At 35.2% G+C, this 12457-nt stretch overlaps 1 protein-coding gene across 8 annotated transcripts in view; it reads left to right on the top strand.

The window, feature by feature from the left end:
* Positions 1-12457, top strand: part of GPHN (gephyrin) — a 296920-nt gene that overhangs the window by 148750 nt on the left and 135713 nt on the right. For all 8 annotated transcript variants that reach the window (XM_037393801.1, XM_037393798.1, XM_037393797.1 and 5 more), the window contains one exon: positions 6509-6601. In XM_037393801.1, the coding sequence (XP_037249698.1) occupies positions 6509-6601 (93 nt within the window). The remainder of the gene's footprint in view (positions 1-6508; positions 6602-12457) is intronic.

Below are 12457 nucleotides of genomic sequence, written 5' to 3'. Positions count from 1 at the left end.
ATTTTAATACATTAGCTTAGTATTTAGAAAACTATTTAGAAAAAAAAACCAATGCAAAATGACTACGATACTGAATACTGCAAATACATCTGTAGAATCTTCAAAAGACTACTATGTTCAGTAAAATCTCGCAAGATTAAAAGGTCTGTTTAGACACGTAGAGATACTTGCATTTCATCCAGGTCTCTTGACTACACTCTTGATTACACTGTGAACATCTTCCTAACATTTCTCTTACTTTCTGCCTTTTGTTGGTGGGGGAAGGAGAAAAGGGGTGGAGGTAATAGAAAATGTTGAGCGTGTTCTCATGCTGTTTTACTATTTCTTTCTCTGCTTTTCTTAAATCATTTAGAGATTGATTACTTGCAAAGTTGTTATGCTGCATATAAGAGTATCTTCATGCCTCTGCATTTCAGTGAAGCTTTCAAGCAACAGGAGATTGTAAGCATGAGAAATAAAAGCTTCGCAAGAAATAGGGAAAAAATATGAAATTAATTCCAAGATTATATTAACATTTCGAAGGCCTTCCCTCTTTTTTAAACTATTGAATTCAGCTCTTTATCTTTCCTACAGTGCCTTTGCTTTATGGGTTTTCATGTTCTTGCATGGTCCTCAGTACCTGATTTTCCCTTTTAAATTAATAGACAAGCCATGGTCAGCCAAATAGAGAAGAATTGAACTCCTAAATAATACAAAAAAAGAAATCCGTTACTTTTACCTTATCTTTTTCTTTTATCCTGCTTTGTATGTGTGTGCTGTGATGTGAATTTCTCATTCATGCAGTTATGTATGCGCTCTCATGCCATAGTATCAAAGCTAATCTTCAGTGAGCCCCTGGGGTCTGGAGTACAAGCCATATGACTAAGTAAAGGTTGTTATGAGATCTTAATGTGCCGATTCCTGTATTCCTGAAACTCAGTGGTCAAAGTGACATCCAGTTCTCTTAGCAAATCTGCGACTATGCAGAGTTTCTCTTCTTTGATATGTTTTTCCATATTCTCATTCACTATTATTGCTTCTATCTGATGGTGTTAGATACTCATAAATTAAAATTATCTCAGACACCCTTTTAGTACACAGCTTGTAAAAGAAGATTAAATTGATACTTAATGTGGCTTTTTATACAACAGCTCTTATTTGACTTACATATCTAAGGAAAGTTATCATTATAGCTTTAAGAACTTACTGTTACATGTCTTTTCCTTGCATTTTGAAACATACTGTCCTAGAGTGAACAGGATTTATTTGCAAATGTAGAAGTTACATAATTTTACAAAGCTTGCAGTTTTGAAAGATTTGTGGTGGAGAACACAGACTTTTGCATTTCTAAGCACTAGCAGTATTTTTCCCAGAAGCCACAATGATCTTGTCAGTCACATAAAGTTGTTTTGAGGACTTCTGGATAGTATGTATGTCTGTAAAACAGCTTATACGAACGTACTTCTGTTTCAAAGTCCAGTGTAAGTAAATGTATATTGTTTCATAACTAAATTTCATTATTTAACACTGATACTTGTTCAGCAATTTCAATTAATTGTTAATGTATTTTAGATGGTGTATATAAGGCAAAGTGACTTCAAATTTGCACCATGCTAGAAAAATCTAGCATGTGCCAAAATACCAAACTTGTTCGTTACCTATAGAATTACTTAGCCAGTTTCAGTACTGAATATAGAATAGAAGAAATCTGTACAGATTATTTATGAAAACCTGCCTGTTCATATTCTTTTTAGCGTTTCCCTATTCTTTCCTAAAGAATGTTTTAAATGGTAACAGTGTACATCTCATATTCCAGTATGCATGTGTATTGAGAATTATTTTTACAATCCATGTATTATGAAGGAACTGACATATTGATAAGAAAAAAAGTACAGACATTAATCTCAGGAATAAGCACCATAATATTGCTTTGAAGGGATGTATTCTAATCATTTTGGAAGCATAGACACATGGGACTGTTACAACACTCTCATAGTAAAGTGATGGCAAAGGTAGGACAAAAAGACAAATACTATAGGACTGTAGTATCACAGGAAAGGAACAGCCCTCAAGACCTCGGTTTTTCTGTGTAGACATTTAGTCTGATCCATAGTGACCATCCATAGTGCTTTGTAGTACTTCTGCTGCAGTTAAGGGCATTACTCATAGTCTCTGTATCTATGTGGAAGAACAGAGTACAGTAGCAGTAAGAAGACTGCAGGAGTCTTGCAACTTTTCTTAAGTTCAAATTCCTGGCTAACGCCATGGTTTGTAATAGTGTCAACAAATGCATCTCTCTGTCACTGTGAAAAGGAAATAATTAAACATGTAGAACTACTTTACTCCATTATTTAAGTGAAGCAGCAATCAAGAACAGAAACGTAGAGTGCCTATGAATGTCATAAGGATTTATTGCAAGAGACTGCAAAATTTTACTAAGATAAGAAAGTCACAAACCGCAGTTGTCTCCAAAGGTCAGGGAACTGTTCCTTTCATTCCAGAAAGGAATTCCTATTTATTTCTCCTGTTCATTTACTTGCAGAGATTAGTGGATGGTACCTCAATGGAGCTACAAAATACCTGACTTTGCTAACCATTACCATTGTGCATTCTGTGAGCAGGTTTCTTACGTACCATGGTGGGGGTGTTATCCCACAGACATGATTAGTAAGAAACAATTACTGGAAACACAACAAATACTTCATGATAAACATGAATAGCTGCTGAAAACCCTACCAAATTAAATTATGATGTATTCTTTCTCTCTTGAATCCTTCCAGTCAAAGCTGGTTGGTTTAGTGAAAAGATGCTTGAGTCCTAGAATTTGTTTTAAATACAGGAGGAACTTGCCTTTTGCAACTTAGAGTAATAATGGCAGTTTTGCATCTTGGACATTGAGATGCTTAAGTTAGCTCCACAGAAGGAAGTACATCTGTAAGTGTTATGCCATTCACTGATTATTTTTTATGTCAAGTAGCACTAGCTTAAGTGTGGTGCCACAAGAACACACCTGTACAGCTTTTGGACTTACTGTGTGTTAATGTGACCAGTGCCTGTATGAATTTCCAAGCACGTATCAGCAGTAAGCATAGGGTCTCTGCACTGTGCCACACACTGTAGGCATTCCTTCCATAAGTTAAGAATCATTATTGGCCTTAAAATAAATAATTTACATGTGAAAGACTTAAGAACTCAGAGAAAGAATAAGGCAAGATTTTTCTGCACTAGTGAAATCAATACCGGCCATGAGAAAATTCAAGCAGATCATAAGCAAAGTTTCTGATGAGCCATGTTGTAACTGAAATGATTTCAAGATTGGGCAGTGCATAGGCAGCCCAACAAGTAGTTCCAAATTGGGAGAGAAAGGAGGCTGATTAAAACAAGAGCTCTTTGCAGCAAGAGATGGAAACAAATTGTATGTTACAACAAAGGATTTCTTATTTAAATGAGAGAAATGTGTTTGTAAAAGAGAAAGTACAAAGAAATCAGTAGAGAGGAAGGACACCAGATCTAATCCAAAGCTTAAGGAGGCAACTGGCCTGACATTTTATTTCTGTGCAGTGTAAAAATAGTTATAATGGTTCTAGGACTTAAGCGAAATCTGGTTAGAGTCACAGTTGTGTGCTTTTGAAATAAAAATGTGCTTAGAGGGACTGACTAATTGTTTCTCCTTGTCTACCTTGACACTAGAAAATAGCTGATAAAGCTTGTTTCAGGATATTAATTGTTAAAAATATTAAGCTCTTTATTGGTTGGTTTTTTTCTGGAGGTCTGTAGTTTTGTGCTGGCTTTTTAAAATTTGGTATTAGTTTTACAGTTTTCAGAGGCAGATACTGTAGTTTGTATCCATCAGCATCATTCCTTTGACTTGAATGGAGTGACAGTGATTTACATAACCCATTAACCTAGTCTCACTTTATCTTGAAAGCTTATCATCAACGAAACAATAGAAGAGGAGAATGATGCATAAAAATTATTTCGTGGCATTTTCTCTGGTTGAAAAGTTATATAAAAATTTTGCTTATATAGCATCAGGAAGGCCAGCTATCAGGTCCCTGGCCTAGAGGAATTCTCATTTGAAGACACAGCAAATTCAGTTCCCTGCAAAGCCAGTGGCAAATCTAGCTGGGCTGCTGGTAGCAGCGAAGTGAATATGAGTAGCCTTTTGTCCTCACTTGATCGGGGTGGTGCTTCCTTTTTTAGATACTTAAAATGTCAATGACAGCGTTTTGTGGGATAGAGTTTTGTAGGCTGGAGAGAAAATAAATAAGTTGAATATCAATCTCAGATATTTTTCCATGGTTTTAAAATGTCTAAGCTGTACAATTGAATTTACACTTATGAAATACAATGAAACCCAAACTTAACTGCCTCATAGTCAAAGGTCTTCTTACTGAAAGCTTATGTTTCTTTACTGTAACTAGAAGCTGATAGAGAATCACGTCTGCCCACATACACCGATGGAATAGTGGTAGTAGGCATTTAATTACTGCTTGGTTTATTTGAAGAGTTAGGGTGTATGCTGATTTCTTTAGCTTTCTGTAGGCTACCACATGACAGTTTTCTCCGTGTTAACTGGAGTATTACTGAACTGTAGCAAAATGAGAACAGAGGAAGGATTTACTTTCTCTGCAAAACCAGTTGGGAGTTTGGCAGGTTTTATTTTACCTAAAGTGCTTCATTAAAAAAAAAAACCACAAAAACTCTTCCTCCTGTTTTATACTGACAATTTTTTCTCAATGATAATAATTTTTAAAAATATATATTATATTAAGCTCTAACTTCGCCAAACTCCATTTTTACATGGAACTTCTTTCAGGTATTCTCTGAAATTTGTAGCTGTTCAGTCATGACAATTATGTTTCCGGATGATAAGATAGGGAAGATGCCACCTCTTTAAAATAATTTTTCTGATACATAACTATGTTATTGAAGCAAACAATTTTAAGACTTAGCATGATTTTACTACTGTAATTCACATTTTTTCAAAATGTAAGTCAAAATTCAGACTTAGTAGTTCATTTATGTGCATGTCTGAGACATTATGTGTGTTCTTTTCTCAGGCTCGTTTGACATGTTTGTATAACCAGAAACTTCTGGTAATTTACAGCCCACCTAATTAGAATGCCATCCTCCAGAGGAGGGAAAAATGAATGTGGTTTTAATAAAGACAAGACATAAGGCAAAAAGGGAAGTGGAAGACATGAGTAAAAAAAGGAGAAACAAAGACAGAACCTTTGGCTTTGCCACTTCTTCAAGTAATCCTGGCACATGTTTGCATGATGGGGCTTGCAGGCAGACAAAAGATTATTCTACCTGCAATTTAGAAGAGGCTGTGTTAATTGGAAGTTACAGAGCAGTGCTAAGCCTGCAGAACATACACCTGAAGATTAATCTAAATTGGTAGTGCTTTTTAAAATGTTCTAGGCAGCTTTATAACCACCGACGTTTTAAGCATTTTGATCAGTATATTGCTCAGATCTAATTTTATGATAAATAAGCTTCTAATCAACAGTCTTAGAAATAGTTCGTTCCTCCCTGATATATAACATTCCAGAAACATAAATGTGCCCTAGATGTTTTCAAAGAATGAGACTTCTTTGCTAGAGTAAGGACAACAGTCTAAATAATTGATCTGACCAATTTCTGTAGATGGATACTTTACTGTGTAATACCTGAGTAGACTTAATGTAACGCAGCTAATTTTGAGCTCCAAGCAGACATTCTAGTCCACAGTAGACTATGAAGGATAAGCAATACAATCATATTGAGACCAAGTAATTTTTCTGCTTATGTCAGATTTTTATCACAGTTTGAAAACTACTTTAAAAGGTTATTTAAAAAATGAATTAAAATAAAATCAAACATTTCTCTAGTATCGTAAGTTCTCCAGTATTGTAAGTCATTGAATTTACATGACAGATTTATTAAGCTTTTTTTAGTTCAGCCTTGCAATTGGGAGACACAGTCCTATTGAGATGATGTAGGTAATGTAGAAAAGATGATTATAGATAATCTTTTGTATTTCTGTGTCAGATGTATTATTGCATCTTTTAGTAGATAAGCTTACAAATATGTGGTTCTTGCCCTTTTCACGCTATTAAAAATTCAATCACAGAGACCAAAGTTACTGTAATAAGAATCAGCCATTTAATCTGAATTAAATGCACATACTGTATTAACATGTGGTAAAGCATTATATTTATGTCTCAAAATCAAAATAAACAGTGATATAAATGAATAGCTGAATTCTGGTTTTCCATTTCAAGCCAAGAGATGGGGAACAGAATTTCAGTTCCCATGTCCAAAAATATTATGAAGGCTACTTGAATTAGTCTGTCATATGTTGTTTATAAGTAGTGGTTTAAAATCTTTGTATAAAAAGCCATGAGTAATTTTACAGTTCCCTCTATTTATTGTATGTGTGTGTGTCTGTTTCTAAGACATTTCAAGTATTCAGGTGTTTTCTGAGGTAACTGTATCCTACGTATGACTTGTTAGATCTGACAGGATTCATGTTCTCTTTCAGGAGACGCTGATAGATTGGTGTGATGAAAAGGAACTTAATTTGATTTTAACAACTGGAGGAACAGGGTTTGCACCACGAGATGTCACTCCAGAGGTGAGATAGTCCTGGAATAAGAAAAATCTGCCCTTTGGTGTAGAAATGTATGAGTTTGGGGGAAGGGGGTGATACCTTTTTGAAATTTCTTCTGTAACTTTACTTTGCAGTATCTCTGGACAGGTCAAGTCATACTCAACTTGGAAGCAGAAAAAGAATGTAGCACAAGAGAATTACTCTGACCTTGGGTTCCGACTCAAAACCATTTTCAAACTGGAATATAGCATAGCATAATGGATTTCCAGTCCCCTTACAAAACAAAATTCTAATGGCTTTTTGGCATAATTTTCCTTAGCACTGCAGTACAAACACTGCAAAGCAAGAACTTGTGTGGCTTTTTGTTGTGTCCTGCACAAGAAAAAGTCAGAGAGGAGAAACCCTTTAATTCTGCTTTGCAGACTACTGCATTGACAACTACTGCATTATAGGTTAGAGTGTGAGGCACATAGCAGAGGGAAAAAATTCTGTGCCAAGCTGCTATTTCTTTGCTTGACACCACGTTGTCAAAGAAAGCTAAACAGGCACTGTGGTGGAGGTAACATGCAGCAGTAAATGTTGCACAGGGTATCTGGTTACATTCCAGTTATAAGGAGCTAAGGTAAGGGGAGAAAAAAAGGAACTTAACCTAATAACCTCATGGCCATGAGTTGTCACGTGAAATGACTGTGTGGTTGCTGTTGACGTATTTTGGTATTTATAGTTCCAAATCAGATTGATATGAACTTTTAAGATCATATACTATTTTTTTCGTTTGCTTTTATTCTCTAAAGGGCAGAATTAAGATTTGAGTGCCTGAAGTGTTTATTTCTGTAATTTAACACATCTAAACTTCTCTGAAGTACTCATGCAAGTTTTCAATTGCTTAGACTTTCAACTTGGAGTTGATTTGAGTTCATTATAACATGCATACAATGCTTTTTGCTTACAAATGTGTTCTGTCAACCGGTGCCGCAGTTTAGCTTTTTCCTATTAGGAATCTAAAAATACTTAATTTATTGTATAACATTTGTGTAACTAAACAAACATGTAAATAAAATGTTCCTGTACATTACTTCTGATGTTTTTAAACTACGTTCTAGAAACCTTGAGTAACTAAAGCCTAAAGGTCTGTGTGTCAGAAAATGGGAACGGTATAAGATGAACACAGTGTGCTAGCTAGTGAAACTGGATTTGCAGATGATTCACCATGCTAAAGCAACAGAAAGTGAAAAATCTGTTGATTAAATTGGTCTGTTAGTTGCGTCTAACATAATGGTTTTGAAGGTTGTATTCCCAGCACTGTGTAAAAGGAGGGCTGAATCTCTGCTTCAGTTTTACTGATCTATTACCTTTGTGCAGGGTCAAGCCTAGACAGTAGTGCCAGAGGAAGCATTGCAGCCAGTGCTAAAAATTAGCCACAGATTTTCAAGCAGCATTTGGGACAAAAAATAAACAAATGAGAACTCTGCACATAGCAAACACCTAGTATTTTCCTTACATTGCTTCATTGCTGTTCCTGTAATTAAGACAGATGTTGATTAGTTCTGAGGTTACTGTGAGCCATTTTAAAAACTTACCTGAATTGCTGAAATGTCTTTAGACTGTATAATAACACTGACATAAAAATTAGGAATAACTTGTACTGAAGAAAAACTGTTGTTTTTAAACGTAGTAGGTATGTAAGCCTTCGATTGGTTCTAACAGAAGTGTTCTGATGGTTGAATTATTCCCATACGTAAAAAGCATTTATATAGGACAGTGTTTACTCACTTTTCACTCATTTAAGTTGAATTAACTTGCAAGACTAAACTTAAATCACAGTGGAGACATCGAATCCTCAGTTTTTATTACAAAGTGACAATGATAAGGTTTGTTCTTATGATAGTTTATTAGATCATTCACTCAAACAAATGTTTTTAAGGAAAGAAAATTAGTTTGCCAGTGTGCCATAACAAAATCCTAATGAAGAAGCATAAGCTTTAGGCCCATATTTTATTTCTTTTGGGTCAATAAGAGAGCCAATTTGAAATGGAAAATTCATTATGTCAACATGCAAAGTGCAGTAGCAAGCCTTCAGGAAAACTTTCATTGATGTAGGAAGTGGTTTCAGTCTATTCTGCGTATAGTGTTTGTCCAGCATGCTTTCCTCTCATTGCTGAACTGATAATGAAATTATGTGATCATGACATTGTGCTATTGAGATGCCATCTTTGAAGACGTGACTTTAAAGCTGGTAATAATTTAATCTGATGCTGGAAGACACTTTAGCGTTTTTCTTGAGAGTAGGGAGAGTAGTCCCTCGGGTCATGTTTCAGCTGGAATGATTCAGTCCTGCTTCTCCTTATTTCTCCTGTACTTTTGATCAGAAAACACATTTTTATGCTTTATTTTCTGAGCATAGATACATAATTGCTATTGTACTGTACAAGATAAAGTTAGTTCCTGAGAGTATTTACAGCCCAAAGAATTAAGGTTAACTGAATTTTGTAATTATTGAATAAATTGAAATTAAGTGCCTAGCATAATGTATCTATTAAAATTAACTTCTTGAAATGTCATAAATTTATGATTAAGATTAAAAAAAATAATTCAGTTTCCCCACTCACTTTGCCTTTTAAACACTGTCAGAATCATACCAGGTTATTGCAGTTGTTGCAGTGATGTGTAATGACTTTTTTTATAATGGAATAGATTATTTTAGGCATATTCACAATATCTGATTTTTCTTACCTGTTTCTGGTCTCAAAATTTACAGCCTTGGTCTAGTCAGTGGGTGGGGAGAAGCTTTTGAATTAGTTACTGTGATTCACGTTTTGAAGCAAAGGTCAATTGAATTAAGCAGTGTGAATATCCTTCACTTTATTGTCTATATGACTAGAAGTAATGAAATACTGTGGATATTTAAAAAACAAAATTCACTCAATGGATGGCTGAATTTGAAGGAAACGTGTTGTAGATGTTGTTAGTGAATGCTGTAATTCTTCATCTGTTATGGCAGTTGGTGGTAGTTTGCATTTGATTTAAAACCGAAGTGTAGCCTTAAATTTGTAGATACATTTTTATTTTTTTTTACAATCTTATTTTCCCTATAATTTACGGGAGTAGTCTTTAAATCCATGCTGGAAATGCTTATACAGTCTGCTTGTTGATGTAAAAGTGTTTGTTCCTGGACAGAGAACATATGGCCCAAGTTAAGTTATTTTGGAACTTCTGGTTTATATTTACAGATGCAAACTTTTTTTCCTCAGAACTGTAATACTTGAGTGGTAGACAGTTACATTCTTACAGAATGTTAGTGATAATATACGTTAACATTTGTGAAAAAAAATGAATGTGGCAACATTTTTATTGATCACTAGGTATCCTGAGACAAAAATGTATTTTCTCTATTGCTGTTGGTCAATACAAAGGAGAAAGGAAAAATCTCGTGTATACATGACTCTGTGCAGTTTTCTGTCATCTTTACTTTTACATTTATTCTTTTGCAAAATTGTACGTCCAAAAAATTCACTTGTCTGCCCCCTAACAGAATCTTCTAGCTGTTTTCATTCCTTCCTCTCTAGAGTGGCTTGCAAGTCTTGTTTGCCCCACCATGAGACCAACTTTATGTACTGAGATAGTAGCAATAAAAATCAACTTACTGCACCTCAACTGGTGCTAGACGTCCTTGAGCTGTGTGGCTATGTGTATTCACAAATAGTTCACCGACACTGCAGATAATTGTCAGCCCTAAAATTCTGGGAAGACTTTAGAAGCATAGAAGAGCTCTCTTCCATAATGTAAAATCAGACAGATGTTTCCTTGCAGTCTTCCTCCTTTTCCAGTGCTCTGAAAAATTATGAATGCTCCTTTTGGTTCTTGCTGATTATATTCTTCAATATTTATAGACCATTTTTGAATGTGTTTAGACACATACTTGTTTTCATTTAATCTGACAATATATACACATATTTGTTTAATCCTTGGTCAAAATCTTCTGGTCCATGAAAAGAAATTGTTGTTCTCTGGAACTCTCTGCTATTTGTCAGCGTTTTTCTGGAAAAAGCATGCTCTGAATGAATAAAATCCTCCAAACCGAGCCACACAAAAGCCACATTTGGAGAGAAGAAAGTCTATTCTGCTGCAATATAAAGTCTTTGTATATTCAGTTCAAAATTGCACTGGTGTTTTTGTAATCATTACCAATTGCAAATTTTCTATCACCTGGCTTTTCTCAGTTTCCTAAGATATCTTTCACTATTGCTGTTTCCCAAGCTGCTCCTTAGAATTTAGTGTGAATTTTCCTTCAAATTCCATCTTAATTCCACAGACTATTTTAATGTCTGTATCCTTCCATTTCTCTGTCCCAAGCAGTCGACATCCCTTCTAGTCTCAATTATTTGTAATTCTCATGCATGTGCTCTGTCTTTGCTTCCTCATCAACTTTGTTGGTGAAACAAGATGCTTGTTACACGACAGGGTATTTCATGTTACAGCCATATATATGCAACACACATTCCCCCCAGATTATCCACTGAGACATTTCTAATAACTTCTGTTTAATAGGGAATAATTTAAACTGGAAATACTATGCAGGGGGTTTTGTCCTCTCTGCTTCAAATGGTGCCTTTCCAGAGCAGCAGGATTTCTAGTATTGTTCATTGTGGGTGTGGGAGTACTTCTGTTCTTCTTCTTCATCAGTATCCAGCTCTTCTTTAGTATTATCACTGGGTCAAAAGAAACTAATTTTCTTTTTACAAACTGCCACTTCAGGATGACTCCATAGTGCGGAGGAATGAAGTCTTCATTTCAAACAGGACATTAGTCATTTTGTGGTAGGAATACTAAGAAATCATACCACCTCTAATTACCTAGGCTATTGTTTCAGTTTTTCACCCTTCAGTGGTCAAGGTACCTTCCAATTTAATAACCTTTTCCAGCATTTATTTTTGTAGTCTATTCTAAGACTGTAGTTTTCAGTGTCTCTTAATGGAGGTCTCAGTCCCTGTTAAGTTTGATTTCTGTGTAGAGCTATTTGTATAGAGTGTACTCTGTATGTATGATGTCTGATCCTGTAACTTGCCATCAGACCTTTTGAGAACTATTGTTCTCCATATTTCTTAGAAAATTACGTTTCCAACCCAGCTTACTACTAAAAGGTCTGAATTATGAAACCTTGCCAGGTGCATCTAGGCAACAAATATGCTTAAATGGAATAGGCTGCTCTGAGGCAGAGTCCTTCCAGATTCTGTGCTACTCTGTTAGAAGTTTATCAGCAATCCTGTAAGGTGCCATTCCCTTTTTCTTAGTTCTCCAGATAGTTCCTAGCTTATATGATTAGGTCTTTATCCAGTCTGCTTTAATTTTTCAATAAATTTTATTATTTGAAATGCTGTATTTGATCCAAATATATTTATATGCCTTATTAATTTAATTTAAAAAAAATCTATAATTAGATTTTAAATCTCTTATTTGGAAGACATGTTATTATACCAGAATTGATGTATTTAGTTGCAAAACACTTTTCACTAAACAACTATTGCCATCTTCTTTGAGAAGCAGCAATACACAGATTATTTACACTACACAGTACATTGTCAGGTTACAGAACTGCCTGTGTCTTGGGAAGTTCCAGGCTGATTTAGCTGACTTACAAAGTGCTAAAAAGTGTGCTTTCTCTTGTTTGAGTTTCTCAGGAAAACTTGGTAACACACCAGCATTGCTTAAGAGCTTGGTTGTGTTATCATTAACTGCAAACACTACATGGGAAGCAGTTGCAAACTACCAGGACCACTACAGTGAGAAATATGAGAGGGAAGGAAGCCAGATCCCATTTGAGCTCCATTTACTTGACTATCAGAGCTTACACAAAAAAAGAGAAGCCTCTCACCCCCCCAC

The sequence above is a fragment of the Falco rusticolus genome, chromosome 7 (assembly GCF_015220075.1).
Source record: "Falco rusticolus isolate bFalRus1 chromosome 7, bFalRus1.pri, whole genome shotgun sequence".
NCBI classification, from domain to species: Eukaryota; Metazoa; Chordata; class Aves; order Falconiformes; family Falconidae; genus Falco; species Falco rusticolus.
The sequence above is the reverse complement of the archived record's forward strand: the minus strand, read 5'-3'. Positions and strand labels throughout refer to the sequence as shown.